This window comes from Erinaceus europaeus, chromosome 14 (genome assembly GCF_950295315.1).
Source record: "Erinaceus europaeus chromosome 14, mEriEur2.1, whole genome shotgun sequence".
Lineage (NCBI taxonomy): Eukaryota > Metazoa > Chordata > Mammalia > Eulipotyphla > Erinaceidae > Erinaceus > Erinaceus europaeus.
The window spans coordinates 28,329,240-28,344,461 of NC_080175.1; the positions used below are offsets into that span (position 1 = coordinate 28,329,240).

Here is a 15,222-nt window from a genome sequence, read left to right on the forward strand (position 1 = left end):
GGAGGGTGAAGAGGAAGCTGGAAGTAGTATCCTCACTGAAGAGGTAGGTCCTGAGTGGCCAATGGAAGCCTTGTGGGCTCCTCTGGAAGGGTGAGAGGTGACAAAAGGTACTGGTGGAAGCCTGAGGCCCAAGAGTCCTGACCTACTCTCTCATTCAGCCAATCCCCTTTTCCTTATCACTTAAGAGAGACTCGGCTCTGTTCCAGACCAGCAGCCTAGAGCAGTGGGCTGGAGAGAAGAGGTGCCATTGAGCTAGAGCAGCCCAGTGGCGGAAGGGAAAGTGGGTGATAAATTTAAATAACCAGCTTGACTTGGCAGCTTGCTGAGTTGTGATGCAGTGAAATTAAAATCTCTGCAGAACTTGCAAACACCACCCAGAAAAAAATCAGTCTCCTTCTCCCAGTTCTTCAGTGGAAGGTGGGGAAGGGAGACCACTGGGCTGAACACCCCAGCCTCTGGTGGCCAGCCTTCCTTGCAATGTGATTAGCTGTGTCCTGGCCCACTGGGTCCCCTTCTCTCTACACAATAGCCCAGGCTCCTCTCGCCTCTCAGTCCTGACCTTGTGGAACAGCTGCATCAAGTGGCTGGTGAAGTTTGAAATCAGTCTCCAGTGCCAGGAGGTGGCAAGAATATCAATAAGGTTGGCTTACAGGTTGGGGGCAGTCTGTTTGTGGGCTCAAATCTTCAGGACTCATTTCTGCTACCTGTGGCCTGGGAAAGTGGTGATCTGGGTGTCAGAGATACAGGGACTGAAGTGGAGTTCTTGTACACCTTGGGAGAGTGCAACCAGACAGTATGTTGGGGGCATGGGCACAGGGGAACCTACTGCAAACACATCCCTGGCCACAGTCACCTCCCCTTTTCTTCCTTCACCTAACCTCCTTCATATTCCCTTGCAAAGCAAGCTTTGTTTTGTTTTGCCTCCAGGGTTGTCGCTGGGGCTTGGTGCCTACACTAAGAACCCACTGCTCCTGAAGGTCATTTTTTTCCCATTTTTGTTGCCCTTGTTGTTATTGTTGCTAGTGCTGTTGTTGTTGGATAGGACAGAGAGAAATTGAGAGAGGAGGGGAAGACAGAGAGGGAGAGAGAAAGACAAACACCTGCAGACCTGCTTCACTACTTGCAAAGCGACCTCCCTGCAGGTGGGGAGCCAGGAGTTCGAACTGGAGTCCTTACCCCAGTCCTTGCACTTTGTGCCCCCATTGCACTACTGCCTGGCCTCTGCAAAGCAAGCATTTAAAAAGAATCTTAGCAGGAGCTTTCTAGAAATATACCAACAGCCTCTCCCTAATCTGGCCATGCTTGGAGCCTGGTTTTCACACATTCCACCTTTCTAGAACTTTCCCAAAGTCCATCTCTTATCATATGCACTCTTCCTGTAGAATGGCTCACAGCCACCCACAGACCAAAAGGCCAGCATCCGGGACCCACTCCAGGCTAGCTGGTGAAACCTCCAGGCATTGCCCCATTCCTCGCCTTGATAGCACCTCTAGCAACTTCTCCTTGTCCCCCATAATCAACACATCATGAATCATTCATCTTTAATAGATTATGCAAATTTGGAGGACATAAAATCAACAATGATCAATAACTGCAGCCGTTTAATTGCCAACAAGAAAACATTTTAAGAATGAGCATAATCTGAAGCCCTTTCTGGAGTAATGGCGCCATTAATCCCAACATTGGGTCTTGGCCTAAGAGGAAAAGAAAAGCATTCCCTGCCCCCTGCCCCTCCCCCACCCCACCACACACTTTCCTCTCTCTTTTTTGGTAATTTCCAGTTTCTGAGCGAGTTTCCCCGTCATTACCACTGGTGAACAGCTCCGAATGTTAATGGTTCTGCTTTTGTTACTCCTCGCTTGATTGAAATGTCGCATACAGATTGAGATGTTAGTGCTAACTTGCCACCTGGGAATGTCAAGCTGGGTCTGAAATGAACTTTTCTCACACTTGGATCCAGATGGATCAGCCGGAGATGTTCCCAGGCTGAGCTGGGACTGTTCCAGGGCCATAGGGGGGAGGCAGGAGGGGGAGACTCAAGGTGGAGGCACTGTGCTGCACCAGCCCAACTTCTCTGGCTGTAGGAAGCAAAGCCTGAAAAGCCATCACTCCACCCTGGGAGGCCCCAGCCTTCTGGATGGTGGTGACCCTGGGCATAGCAAAGCCCAACTGGAGTTAGAGAAAACTCTCCTGTGTTCTGCCTGGGGTGAGCCACCTTTAGGAAGTGACCATTGCAACTCTCAGCAGACCAGGAGGAGGTGTCCTGGGCTGGGCCCTCCCTTCCTTGGAAGAGATTACCCTACAGGTCAGAGAGAGCTTCTGGGTTCAACTAAGGATGGTTTGTGCTATTGGCCAGTTGATATCGGATCATGTCCCGATCCAGCTAACTTAGCTAAGTTTGTTCGTCTCCAAAGTCTTGCCCAGTTCTACAACACTTCTAGAACTGAACTTCTGATCAACTAGCCAAAGTCTGGAAGCAGGACATCTCTTTAAGGAGAAGCTGAGAGAACTAATTAACAACAGGGATCACCTTCAAGTGGAATCTAGGTGGTTCCTTGCATCCCATCTCAGACCTGAGCAACATCCAGATCAGTTCCATGTCAGAATGATGACAGGTGTGTGTGTGTGTGTGTGTGTGTGTGTGTGTGTGTGTGTGTGTGTGTGTGTGCCTGCTCCCTATCTTTGCCACAACGGTAGTGCTGGATGCTGGCAGCCTGCTGCCAGGTCCCCAGGCCGCCTCCACTCGCCTCGCTTGGCAGGTAACGCCTCAGTGTCTCCCAATCCCCACTGAGACCCTTCTCAATCATTCCGTCTCCCAAGGAACAAACGGCACATTGGCTTTAGTGTCTCCAGAATAATTAGGTGAATTTTAATAACACCTCAATGTGTGTCTTTCCCACTTGGGCACTTTCCTGGCCTGGAAACCCTTCTGCAGTGCCAGGCACCTGCCATAGCCTGCAGCTCTACTGCCCAGAGCTCCAGCGGCCTGACCTTTCCCCAAGCCACACCTTGGCCTTCTGTCCCTCTAGCTGCTCCTTAACCACAGGAGCAGCAGCATGTATGCCTCTCCTACTGCATTGGCTATGGACAGGCCCAACCTTGCCTGGCCTTGAACTTGAGCCTTGCTCTCAGTGGTTTCTCTGGGAAGTAGAAGGACTGAAATAATTGGACTTGTCAATAACCACAGAGCTGATGCCATGCCCTGAAGCCCCAAACTACAGCCATCCCGGTTTCCCAGAGAGAGAAGAGAGAAACCCTCCAGCCCAGTCCTGGACCCTGGGGACTTGTGCTCCATCCTCGCCAACCTGGCCTATTTGCCCTTCACATTCTCCTGCACATGTACCAGCAAGAGGCTTGTAATTCTGGGTACCTTGGTGAAGGTAAGAAAAATGGCAGGGATGGGAGTGGCAAAAAGAACCAGCAGTAGCTCTCCTGGCTCCCATCTCTCCAGGCTGCAACCCACAGAGATGCTGCTGACAATTTTTTCTCCCCACATTGAAACATCTGTTCAGGAAGAACCCTGGTTTTTGAGACGCCACTTGTCACACTGGGCCCCAGCTGGCAGGGGCCGAGGAAGCCCCACTGAAAGCAGTGGCCCCACCCTCCTGGATGCTCCCTTACCGGTCACCACAGGGTATGTCTGCGTGCCTGACACGTTGCTGCCCAGCTCAGGGTTGGCGGATGCAGATAGACTCGACTTGACTTCATCAAGCCCAGGGGTCAGGGCTGGGAGGGAGTACTCGTTCCCCTGGGAGAAGAGAGAAAAGCGACAGCTCTCTATTGATGCGCTCTGTGTGCAGATGGAGAGGAGGAACAGGGGAGCCCTCCCAGATGGGGTGGAAGGAGGTGGCCAGCCAGAGGCAGGCGGGGTGGAGGTGGGGGGCGAGGCTTGACTTTGTGAAGCTGGGGTGATTCATTCTGCACCCTTGCCATTTCTGCAACAGCTCTGCTTAAGTGGGGTTCCCCTTCTGAGAGGCAAGGGGTGTTTGGAGGTCTCCCTGGGGTGAGGAGCCATGGGGATACGGGCTGTACCATGACATGGTGGCAGAGGCAGTAGCTGGGGGAAGAGGCTGTGGGGCCTCCAGCCTGGCACTGACAGGCCTGCTGAGCAGGTCCTGCTCCCCTTTTTTGAAACAAACAAACAAAGACGGCCCCACGGGCTCCTTGCTCTCTGCCTGTGCACTGGGGTATGAAATTGGGGAGGGGGAGAATCCACATGGCTAACAGAAGGGTGGGAGGGGGCCAGTCATTGACTCTGAAAGGGTGTCCTGCCCGAAACCCTCGGGTAATTGCCTTTTTATTGCAGCCACCACTGAGCCAGACCCCAGTGCCGGGCAGGCCAGGAACCTGCACAAAGCAGGAAAAGTTGCTCTGATTAATATTACGTTAAATTAAAACTGATTTTCTGCTCTTTCGGGTCTGTTTTTTTCCCTTCCGCTTCCTGACCCCCCCCATGGGCCCCCTCCCGGGCCTGGCTGGACGGGATTGCCTCGTCATTTCCAATTCCTTCTCGTATTGATCTTCCTGTAGAAATCAGTTTTGTAATTAGCTGCAAATTAGGCCTTCTACTGGGGGTGAAGCTGCCCCCTGATTTATCACCAGAGTAATTCGCTGTGATCGGAGAGAAATTAAAATGAACTCAATTAGGCTTCGGATTTGCTTTATGGGCCCTGCTCCGAGTTTCAGGGGGAAAAATGACTGTGCTGGTGTTTAATAGTCTAATGAAAGTAAATAAAGGTTATTCATTGTAATACAGCCAGGGACTTGGGGAGGGTGCACCAAGCCGCCCGCCTCGGCCGGCTCCTCCTTTGTTGGTTTATGGCTCAGGACACCTTAAAAAGACTTTTGATTTTTGTTTTATGAAGACAAACAGCTTGTGGGATAAAAGGACAGGTGGGGAGGAAAGCGAGTGGCTGGGAGCTGGTGGAGTCCTAGTGTGGAGCTGTGTTGCATGGAGCCCGTGGGGCTGCGCTGGTGTGTGTGTGCATGTGCATGCGCGTGTGCATGTGTGTACGGTGTATGTGCTTGGTAGGCTGCGTTGTGCTGTGTGGTCTTGGTCCTGGCATCGAGTGCGAGTGTGGGAACAATGGGAGACTGAGCGTGTGCAGAGGGGGCTTTACAGCTGTGTGGGTGGAGGCAGGCACTGGTGTGGGCTAGGCTGGTGGTCTGGTGGGTGGTGCTGAGGCATGAGCCCTGTAGGATTGGGGGATCACTGGTAGGTGTGACAGTGTACAAAAAAAGTACACCTAGACAAATGCGACAAGCTCAGAGGTGGGTTTTGGGGTTGCGTATTTTGATGGTTGTCATGGGTTATGCTCCATGTCACATGTTTTGACCTATTCTGCATCTATAAGATGTCTAGGGTCTGAGGGGTTGGTTGTCAGCTTGCCTGGAGTCCCCTGGAAAGCTGGATTGGGTGAGGGCAGGAGGCTGGCACAGGTGAGCTCTTCTTCTGCCACCAGGCAAGAGGGGCTACAACTCACACGACTTTGCACAGGATCCTAGGACTGGTAAAGCAAGGGGTGTTCCCTGGAACTCTAAGGTGAAAGCAGGGCTGGAAGGACCTGCTGGACCAGACATCCAAACCCTTCTTCTTTATATAGAAAGGGAAACTGAGGCCTTGAAGGGGAAGAAGGCTGACCTAATGCCATACCTGCATGTGGAACACATTTCTAACCACTGTGTGTCCTAAAGTCATATTTTTTTTAACTCTACTGTATTGTCCCTGTGTGAGCATGTCACTAGCACCTACACACACTCTCACACACACACACACAGTGTGCACACATGAGACATATTCACTGCTGGGTAAGCACACAGCAGATCCGTGTCTGTGTTCTGCAGAGGCCTGAGTGCCACCCAGCTCCTCTCCATTTCCACCCTTAGAAACCCCTTCCTCACCTGCTCTGACTTGATGTGCTCAGAGGCCTGGAAGACATCGGGGTAGGATGGACGCTCAAAGACCCGGTCCAAAGCTTCCAGCTGCTGCTGGGTAAAGGTGTCAGCTCGCAAGTGCTTCCGCAAGCTATCCACACCACTCTGGGAGTCTCCGTTGGGGACTGAGCCCTCAGATACATCTAGAGAACACAGGGACACTTGTGGCATCAGAGCAGGCCAGCAAATGCATGGATGAGAAATAGGCAAAGAGGGAGCACCTGGCTTGCCCCCCCAAGACTTTACACCCCTACTGAGGCTCCTTATTCCTGGCTTCTAGGCAAGAGCAGCTGCCAGGCACTGGCCATGACTCGGGTGTCTAACTGAGGAAGCCAGGTCTCTGTGAGACCTGGGGAAGAGAAGAGGAAGTAGCCAGTGTGGGGCATGGAGACAGGCTGACTGAGGAGCAAGAAAGATGGAGCAGAGGCAGAGGTGCTCCAGAGCCACCTCCCCAGGGATGTCTAGCCAGCACTCCTCTGTCCCCCAGCCAGGTCATCCTGGTGGAGGTGTTGGGTGTCTCAGAGGGGCATTACTGAGCCTGTGGAGAATTGAACTTGGTTCAGAGATGAATTTCAGTTCCAGTGACTCCAGGGGTGGAAAATCATCAAATCTCCGAGGCTGAGTATAACTTGGAGACTGGGTGAAGTAATTAACTTCACCACCCAGGGAGGAGGGACTCTGAAAGGCTAACTGAGGAGCTATGCTTGCACCAGACCACAACTGAGACCTGAGCAGGAGGACAGCAGGTAGCACAGGCATCGGAAAGAAGTGACCTGGGCAGAGTCTGCATATGGGGCCATTGTGGATGCCCTTGTGCTGTGACCACTTTTCTTAGCCTGTCCCTGACCTGAGCTCTAGGCAGGACTCATCAGATACTGGCTCCTTGGTCACCCAATTCCTCCTGTGGGGGTGGAGGTGAGGAGGATTCAATCCACAAAAGAAAAACCACAGTGATGTCACACGAGTCCCTCATCCTGGGGCTGCAGTCCAATCCCATCCTCGTTCTGCCCCACTCAGGCCTTCCCTGCCCCCCTCCCTAACCCTGTCCTTACCCCTCATCCCACTTTCTGTCCTCCTGTGTTGGGTCGATTGGAGTTTTCAGAACCCAACGTGTACAGGCACCTGCTCTGTCACCCCTCCATAGACCTCTCCATAGACCCTACTCTGAAACTCTCCTGGCTCAAATCAGGGTTTCCTGGAGCCTCAGGCATGAGAGTCTATTTGCATAACCATTATGTATCTACCCGAAGCCCCCAAAAGCGGAGTTTCCTGTCCCCACCAAATCATAGGAGGTCACTTCTTGGCTTCTTTAGCCTGAGGCTGGTGAGCCAGCCCAAGCTACAGGCCCCAGGGTGTTCCTCTGGGACTGTTATATATATCAGTTTATAGGTGATTATACAATATGATATAATCAATATTGCATTATATACAGTAACACCATACAGTATCATTCGGGAGACCATAGAAAATATTACATATTGATTAACCTCAACCTGCAGCCAGCCTCCCTTGCTGGCTGCCTCCATAGAGCTCTGCTTTCTAAGGGGGAACCCCATCTCCCTGCCACTCTCTGCTGGCAAGGATGAGAAAGCAAAGAAAATGTGGGGCGGGGGGAGGAAAAGCAAGCCCAGGGTCGAGTGTGAGGTGGACAAACAGACATACAGGCAGCCTTGATGCCATCCCTGTGTTTCTTTTAATACACTGCTTGGTGCTTGTACCTTTTTTTTTTTTTAAAGCTTCTGTGGGGGTAGGGATTCTGTCTCTGAGGGCGCTGGTGCCTTCTGGAGTGAATGGGGGTGTGGCCTATGTGTCCCTTTTGTGTGAGTAGCCTTCATGTACATACATCTGTATGTGCACAGATCCAGAAAATAGGTGTCTGTGTAAGCAACAGGGAAGAACCTTTCTAAAAAGATGTGTGTGTGTGTGTGTGTGTGTGTGTGTGTTGTGTGTTCAATTGTTTAGGGAGTGTGAGCCTGTCCCCATGCTTCTCCTGTGCCTCCTCTTCTTTCAGAGATGTATGGGAACCCTAACTTCACCCCTTGGAGTGATCTGCATGTCCCCTGGTGTCTCATTTTCTCTTGTTGGTCCTCCTGCATGGATGAGCTTCATTGTATGTATTATTATAATGCCACCAGGTTTGTCCCAGGGTGTTAAGTGTGCAGGGTCTGTGATCATGGACTCACACATGGGGTGTATGGGTACTTGTATGTGTGAAATGAACTGTAGATGTGTGTTTACATTTGTGTGTGGCTTGGCCGTGAGTGTGTGTGTGTGTGTGTGTGTGTGTGTGTGTGTGTGTGTGAAAGAGAGAGAGAGAGACAGGGAGAGAGAGAGAGAGAGTAGGAGCTGAACTGAAGCTTTGTCCTCAGGTCACTGGCTGGAGGAGTCTCTTTTCCTTCATTTATTCAGAGGCCCTTCAGATCTTGACAAATCTGTCACTCTAAATTTGCGAGAGATTATGGTGCTCTCTCCTCAGCCCGCAGAGAGGTGATATATGATATCTGCTGCCCCTATTGATTGCCTGATCTGGTGGCAGAGGCCGGCGAAATGAACTTGAAATGAACATCATGCCTCAACTCATTGTGCGTATAATACACTACTTAATCCCACATTTTTCAGCCGCTATGGAATTCAATTGATCAATCATGTTCCACTGATAGTACTGTTTTAGGGGTTATTGCTGCTCCCTTCACTCACTGACCTTTTTATTTATTTATATATATTTTTTGTATACTCAGACCCAGGTGATGAGACGAGTTACAGAGGCAGCGATGGAGGGAGGAGAGAAGAGGAAGAAGAGAAGCCACTCCTGGAAGAGGTGGCAGTGGGATGCAGGGAAGGGGGGAAAGGAAGGGAGTGAGGAGAGAGAACAGGAAAGCAAAGTGGCGTGGTGAATCAGGTGAGAACCCTCAAGAGAGGCTGCTGGGGTAGGGGCATTCCAAAGGAGAAAGAAGATACGGGGTGGCAGAGAGAGTGGCAGAGGGCAGGGATAGGGCAGAGGCATTTTGGGGGGGAGGGGATAAAGAGGCAGCCCTCCCAATACAAAGAGCCCAACTAGTGAAGGGAAGAGAGGAATGAATCAGGAGCATGACTGGAAAGAGTGAGGGAAGGGGGTGGAAAGAAACCTGGGGTGGAAAGTCCAAGGAGGAGGAGCTCAGGGAAAGAAGAACCCCATAGGCAGAGGAAGAACAGAAAGAGGGAGAGGAAGAAGGGGGGAGTCTCTGAAGCCCTCACTGGCTGGGCTGAGAGCATTGGCACAGGACAGAACCAGCTGGTTCTGCTTTCCTGGAGCCTGGCTATCTGGCTAAGGAGGACAGTCCAGGGCTAGGATGACGTGGGTTTAATGGGTTGGGAGTGGGTGATGAAAAGGAAGAGAGAGCAAAAAGAGAGAATAAGGAAAGAAGGCAATAGGAAAGGAAAAGAAAATGCAATTGTCAGTGCTAACCACTCAGAAGGACATTCCTGTGTAGGGAGAGAGGGAGTAAGGGGGGAAAGAGAGAGGGATAGAGAGAGATGAAGAGTAGGGAGAGGTAGAGAGAGAGAACACTCAGGGTGGGACTTTGCAAAGGTAGAGTCTCAGCGATGACAACTGCAGGAGAGAGGGGTAGTACTGGACTTTGAGACCACTGTTAGGCTCAGATGTGGAGGTGCTCTCTGGCAGAGCTGGGATAAGACAGGAAAGGAGAAAGAAACAGGTCTTGATCTCGACTTTAGAAAGCACAGAAGAGGGAGTCAGCGGGCTAAGTGCACGTGGCGCAAAGTGCAAGGACAGGCATAAGGATCCCGGTTCGAGTCCCCAGCTTCCCACCTGCAGAGGAGTCACTTCACAGGTTGGTGAAGCAGGTCTGCAGGTGTCTATCCTTCTCTCCCCCTCTGTCTTCTCCTCCTCTCTCCATTTCTCTTTGTCCTATCCAACAATGATGATGTCAATAACAATAATAATAACTTCTTCTTCTACAACAATAAAACAACAAGGGCAACAAAAGGGAATAAATAAATATTTTTTTTTAAAAAGCACGGAAGAACAAACTATGCCCTTGAATATAATCTGTCCTTATGGAGTTCGGGCAGTAACGCAGTGGGTTAAGCGCACATGGCGCAAAGCACAAGGTTCCTGGTTCCAGCCCCCTGCTCCCCACCTGCAGGGAAGTTGCTTCACAAGTGGTGAAGCAGGTCTGCAGGTGTCTATCTTTCTCTTCCCCTCTGTCTTTCCCTCCTCTCTCCATTTCTTTCTGTCCTATCCGGCAACAACAACAACAATAATAATAACCACAACAACGATAAAAACAACCAAGGAAACAAAAAGGGAAATAAATAAATAAATAAATAAATACATACATACATACATAAATAAAAATAATCTGTCCTATGTGCCAAGGAGTCAGACTGTGAGCAACTCTTGGGTTAGGATCATACTTGATGTCACTCTATAACTCCAGAGCTGGGGCGGAGCTAAGTAAAGGGTTGTGCTTGATGCATGAATGAATGAATTTCTCCTGAGTGGGTTCAAAACCAGATCCATGGCAGGTCTGTGGATTTGACCCAACAGGCATGGCACCCACAAATTCCCAGCCCCCTGTCATGCAAATCCTCTGCATCCTGAGCTGTCAGGACAAGTGGGAAGATCTTGAACAGGACTTGAAGGTACATGTTAAACGAGATGAAGCAGAAAGAGAAGGACCAATACCAAATAATCTCACTCATAGGCGGAACTTCAGAAGCAAGAATAGTAAGGTAAAAATACAAGGTGAAACTTCGACTAGGTGTGGTATATTGTACCATAGCAAAGGACTCTGGGAAGTAGGGAAAGGGATGAGGTAAAGTGGCTCTGGGATCCTGGTGTGTTATGGTGGAAAGGGACCTAGGTTGGTGGAGAGAGTTTTTTGCAGATACCTATCATGGGAGATGAGAGATTGTACTTACGTGTCAACAGCTATACTATAAACCATTAGTTCCCTGATAGTTAGGAAGGAGGAGGATAATGAATGGGAAGACCCAGAGCAGACCCCTGAATAGACTTGGACCCCTTACGACTTTCTCATGTTTTCTAACAACATTGAGCCTGGTCCATGAGGGCCCCTTCCACTCCTAGCAATACCACTCTGTCTACTCTGGTTCCTTTACCCTGGGGACAGAGAACACCATGTTCTCGGTTAACCTCAGAACTGCCACTCAAAGCAGGTAACAGAGGTTGCTTGGGTAGGGGGCCCAGAGAACATCTGTGCACTGGCTTTCCATACCAAGGCAGTGGCCACAGAGGGCATAGCTGGGATAAAATTCTGCCTGCCCATAGTGAGAGTTGGCTCCAGCAAAGTACTTTCATAGCTGAGGGGAGGAGGCTCTCGCCTTCACCTTAGTGGGATAACCCATCAACTCCTTGTCAGGGTTCCAAGGAGGGGGCTGGAGTCTGGTGGCCACAAATCCTGGGCTTTTTGGAATATTGAGCATCAGTTGAGTACTCTTTCCCACTCTTGGGCTACATTTTAAGACTGAGAATGGAAGATGCGGTTATGGTAGGTTAGAAAGAGCACTGGAGGGACCTGTTGGCATCAACTTCTGTGCGTAGTGGACTCAGCACCACAGCACTTAATCCTGCTGCCCTGCCCAGTGGCCATCAATGGCAGCGTACTGAGAGCTGGTTTCATGCCATGGCCTAGCCTTCCACAGAGCATTCCTGCCCCCTGTGAGGATGACAGCACTATGAACTCTGAAACTGAGGCACGGGGAGGCTAAGTAGCTAATCTGAACCCAGGTAAAGAACAGTCAGGATGGGAACACAGGTTTACCCTCAGAGCCTGGCACCTCAGTTCAGACTGTGGCAAGCATGATTAGGGGAGCCCAGGGTCACATTCCTTATTTTATAGAAAGCAAAACTAGTTGGTTAAGTGGTGAGGTAAGGGAGGGACAGCAACCTACCCAGGGTCACACAAGTAGGTATTAGCCCATCCAAGATGTCTCATCCCCTCAGGGCAAGCACCCACAAGAAGGGTGAGCTCCCACTGGTCCCTTTTGGAATGAGGCAGGAGATTCAAACATCAACTAAATGAAACAAAGAATAGAGTTAAAACTTTCCATATTTCTTTCTCTTGTGGGGAAGAAGGGCTCTTATTGTCTTCTCTGGCCACTTCAGATTTGTTTAGCAATAAACAAAAAGCGTGGGCTGCCTTCCCATGGCTCTCTCCAGTAACAGGAATCATAGTCTTTTTTGGTGAGGAAACTGAGTGAGGCTCAGGGTGAATGCGCTGCTGCTGACATGAAGGGAGGTGATGCATGTAGCAGGGCTGGCAGAGATGGGGGGGCAGACAGCTGTGCTGACCCAGTCAGAGTGCACAGAGTACCAGCCACCCTGTGAGCCTGGCCTCCTGTTGGGAGTCTCCTCCCCATGGAAAGAGAACTGTAAAGCCAAAGATTGCCTTGACCATGAGAATTAGCAACAGGGGACTAGCAGTGAGTTATAGGCCACAAGCAAATGATTTCCTTCTCATCTGATTGTTCCATATTGTCCATAAGCTCATGCTACTTCTAGAATCATTTGCTCCCCAACAGGAAGCACTGGGGGCCAGGCAATGGGTCGGGTGGTGGTGCACCCAGCTGAGCAGTGTGCAAGAACTCAAGTTCAAGTTTCTGATGCCCACCTTTGGGGGTAAAGGAAGGCTCACAAACAGCTGAAGGAGTGCTGCAGGCATCTCCCTCTCTCTACTTCTCTATATTCCCCTTCCCTCTTAATTTCCCTCTCTGTTCACGAAGTAAATAAAAATATGTTTTTATAAAAGAAAATAGGGGCCAGGCTGTGGTACACCTGGTTAAGCACTCACATTACAGTAAACAAGGACCCAGATTCAAGCCACTGGTTCCTACCTGCAGGGGAAAAGCTTTGTGAGTGGTGAAGCAGGGCTGCAGGTGTGTCTCTCTGTCTCTCTCCTCTTTATCTCCTCCCCTTAATTTCTTTCTGTCTCTATCCAGTAATAAGTAAATAAATAATAAAAAAAAAAGAAAATTAAACTCTGGTCTTCTTCACCTTGCTTGGCTACTCCTCATCTATCCCTGGACTCTGACTCCAGGCTAGGATCCTCTCCCAGGGGCCAGGATAACAGCCTGTCTTAAGGGTGAGGGTTAGGAACAAGGGACAAAGCAGAAATGTTCTGTCCTTCTTTTGTGTTGACATTCTACCTGCATTCTCTTGCAAAGGATAAAAGAAATTCCTTTGCGGGAGCTGGGCGGTAGCACTGCTGGTTAAATGCATATGGTGCGAAGTGCAAGGATCGGTGTAAGGATCCCGGTTCAAGACCCCAGCTCCCTGCAGGGGAGTTGCTTCATAGGCGGTGAAGCAAGTCTGCAGGTGTCTATCTTTCTCTCCTCCTCTCTGTCTTCCCCTCCTCTCTCCATTTCTCTCTGTCCTCTCTAACAACGATGACAACAATAATAACTACAACAACAATAAAAACAAGGGCAACAAAAGGGAAAATAAATAAATTAATTAAATTAAAAAAAATAAATTCCTTTGCATTGGCTGTAAGGTAAGTGGAGGTGGTGGTAATGGACAGAATAAAATAATATAATTTCTTTGATTAGAAAGCATCAACGCTTACCAGAGTCTATAAAATCAAGGTGGGGTGGGTGGGGGACTGTCTGACAAGTGAGAATTATGTATTTGAGGGTAATTCTCTTAAATCATAGTAAAGAACTATATCCTAATTTCCAAAATGCAAACATCTACCTTTCAGTAGGAGAAGCAAACAATATGTTCATTCAACTCTGTGAGCTACATACTAGTTGTTTGTTTGTTTTGTTTTCAGAAGTGAGGGAGATTTATTTGTTCAATATAATACAACTTTTAAAAGCAAGGCTGGATTTAAATTTGGATGTCTGACTCCAAGGCCCCAGCTACTCCATCAAATTCACCATCATCACCACTGTCATTTATTGGGCACTAACTATGCATGCGGCACGCTTGAGGTACACTACACCTATTATCTCCAGTCCTTATAGAACACTTGCAAAACAGAGACCATTAGTTTAGTTTTACAGATGCGGAAACAAACTGAGATAGAGTTAACAACATGTGCAAGATCACACAGCTGACAAAAAGCAATCTTGGAAATAGTGAGTCTTCCTTCATCCACAGATAGAAAATGACCTGAACAGATGACGCAAGAGGAAAAAAGGATAGTGTGGAGGAAGTGGGGATAGTAGGTGACAGGCCTTAGGGGACCAAGGATGGGGACTCCCCACCACTCTGAGTGGTTGTCTCTGCCCCCCCTCCTCCACCTTAGTTTCTAGAATACCATCTTCTCCTTCCTAGGGGTTCACCCCCAGGCCACCCCCCAGTCTCCCCAGCTGCCAGTTGCTTCAGTTTCCAACTCAATTGTTCTCCTCCATACTGAGGCAAATGGAGTCATTAATTACCTTCTATCGGCTGGGCTGAGTTCAGAATGCGATCAATATCCTCGCTTGTCATTCAGGGCAGCCCGCCTGTGCAGCCTCAGCCCCACCCCCAAGGCGGCAGCCACAGTGGGCCTAGTAGTCTGGTCTGCCACCTGGCCCTCCCATCTGACACAGAGAACTGGGAGTGAGGTGTAGGGCGCTAAGGAATAGGGCTGCTTTCCAAAAATGGGGGAAGAGCAAAAGGAAAGGGAAGGAGAGAATAACTGAGGAAGAGAAAATTAGGGGGGAGCACGGCAGGCAGGAGGAACAGGAAAAGGAGGAGAGAGGAGGAAAGCCCTATTGCAAAGTGGCTGTGAAGGGGCTTCCCAGGTCAGGCTGGAGAGAGGGCTGCTGGGAACACAGTTTGTCCAAGGGGATAGGACAACATATACCCCTGCTTCCCATCTTTAAACTTGGACTGTGAGTCAGCCCAGGTTAGGAGCCACCAAACCAAACTTAAGAGGAAAGTTCAAAGAAGCCCTTGGAAACTTGACCCAGAGTTTTGACTCTGAGCAAGATCAAGTTCTTCCCAGGCCTGGTGAACCACCAGCCACTTTGACCAAGCCCCTACTCACTGGTCAACACACTTACACTAAGGTGGCACTGGGGTGGTAGTGGGGTGACTGCCTGGCCTGCCTCACCTTAATCTTATTGGACACATTTATACCCACGTGCCTTGAGGGAAGCCAACTGCTGGACTGGGCACACCAGCTACTGGACTGAAATCCCACTTTTGTCACTTAGTTGTTATATGACTTTGGCCAAATCCCTGGAGCTCTTCTGGCTTGTGTTTCCTCAGATGTACACTAGCTCCTCTCTCAACATTATCAATTTCTCCTTTCTCTGCATTCCAATAGCCATCTA

The 15,222-nt window shown here is 49.8% G+C and overlaps 1 protein-coding gene across 1 annotated transcript in view; it reads right to left on the bottom strand.

Moving 5' to 3' along the window:
- The window catches only part of PAX2 (paired box 2), a 95,482-nt gene that overhangs the window by 18,050 nt on the left and 62,210 nt on the right, over positions 1-15,222 (bottom strand). The window contains 2 exon segments of the mRNA XM_060171485.1: positions 3,622-3,748; positions 5,902-6,077. Of these exon segments, the coding sequence (XP_060027468.1) occupies positions 3,622-3,748; positions 5,902-6,077 (303 nt within the window).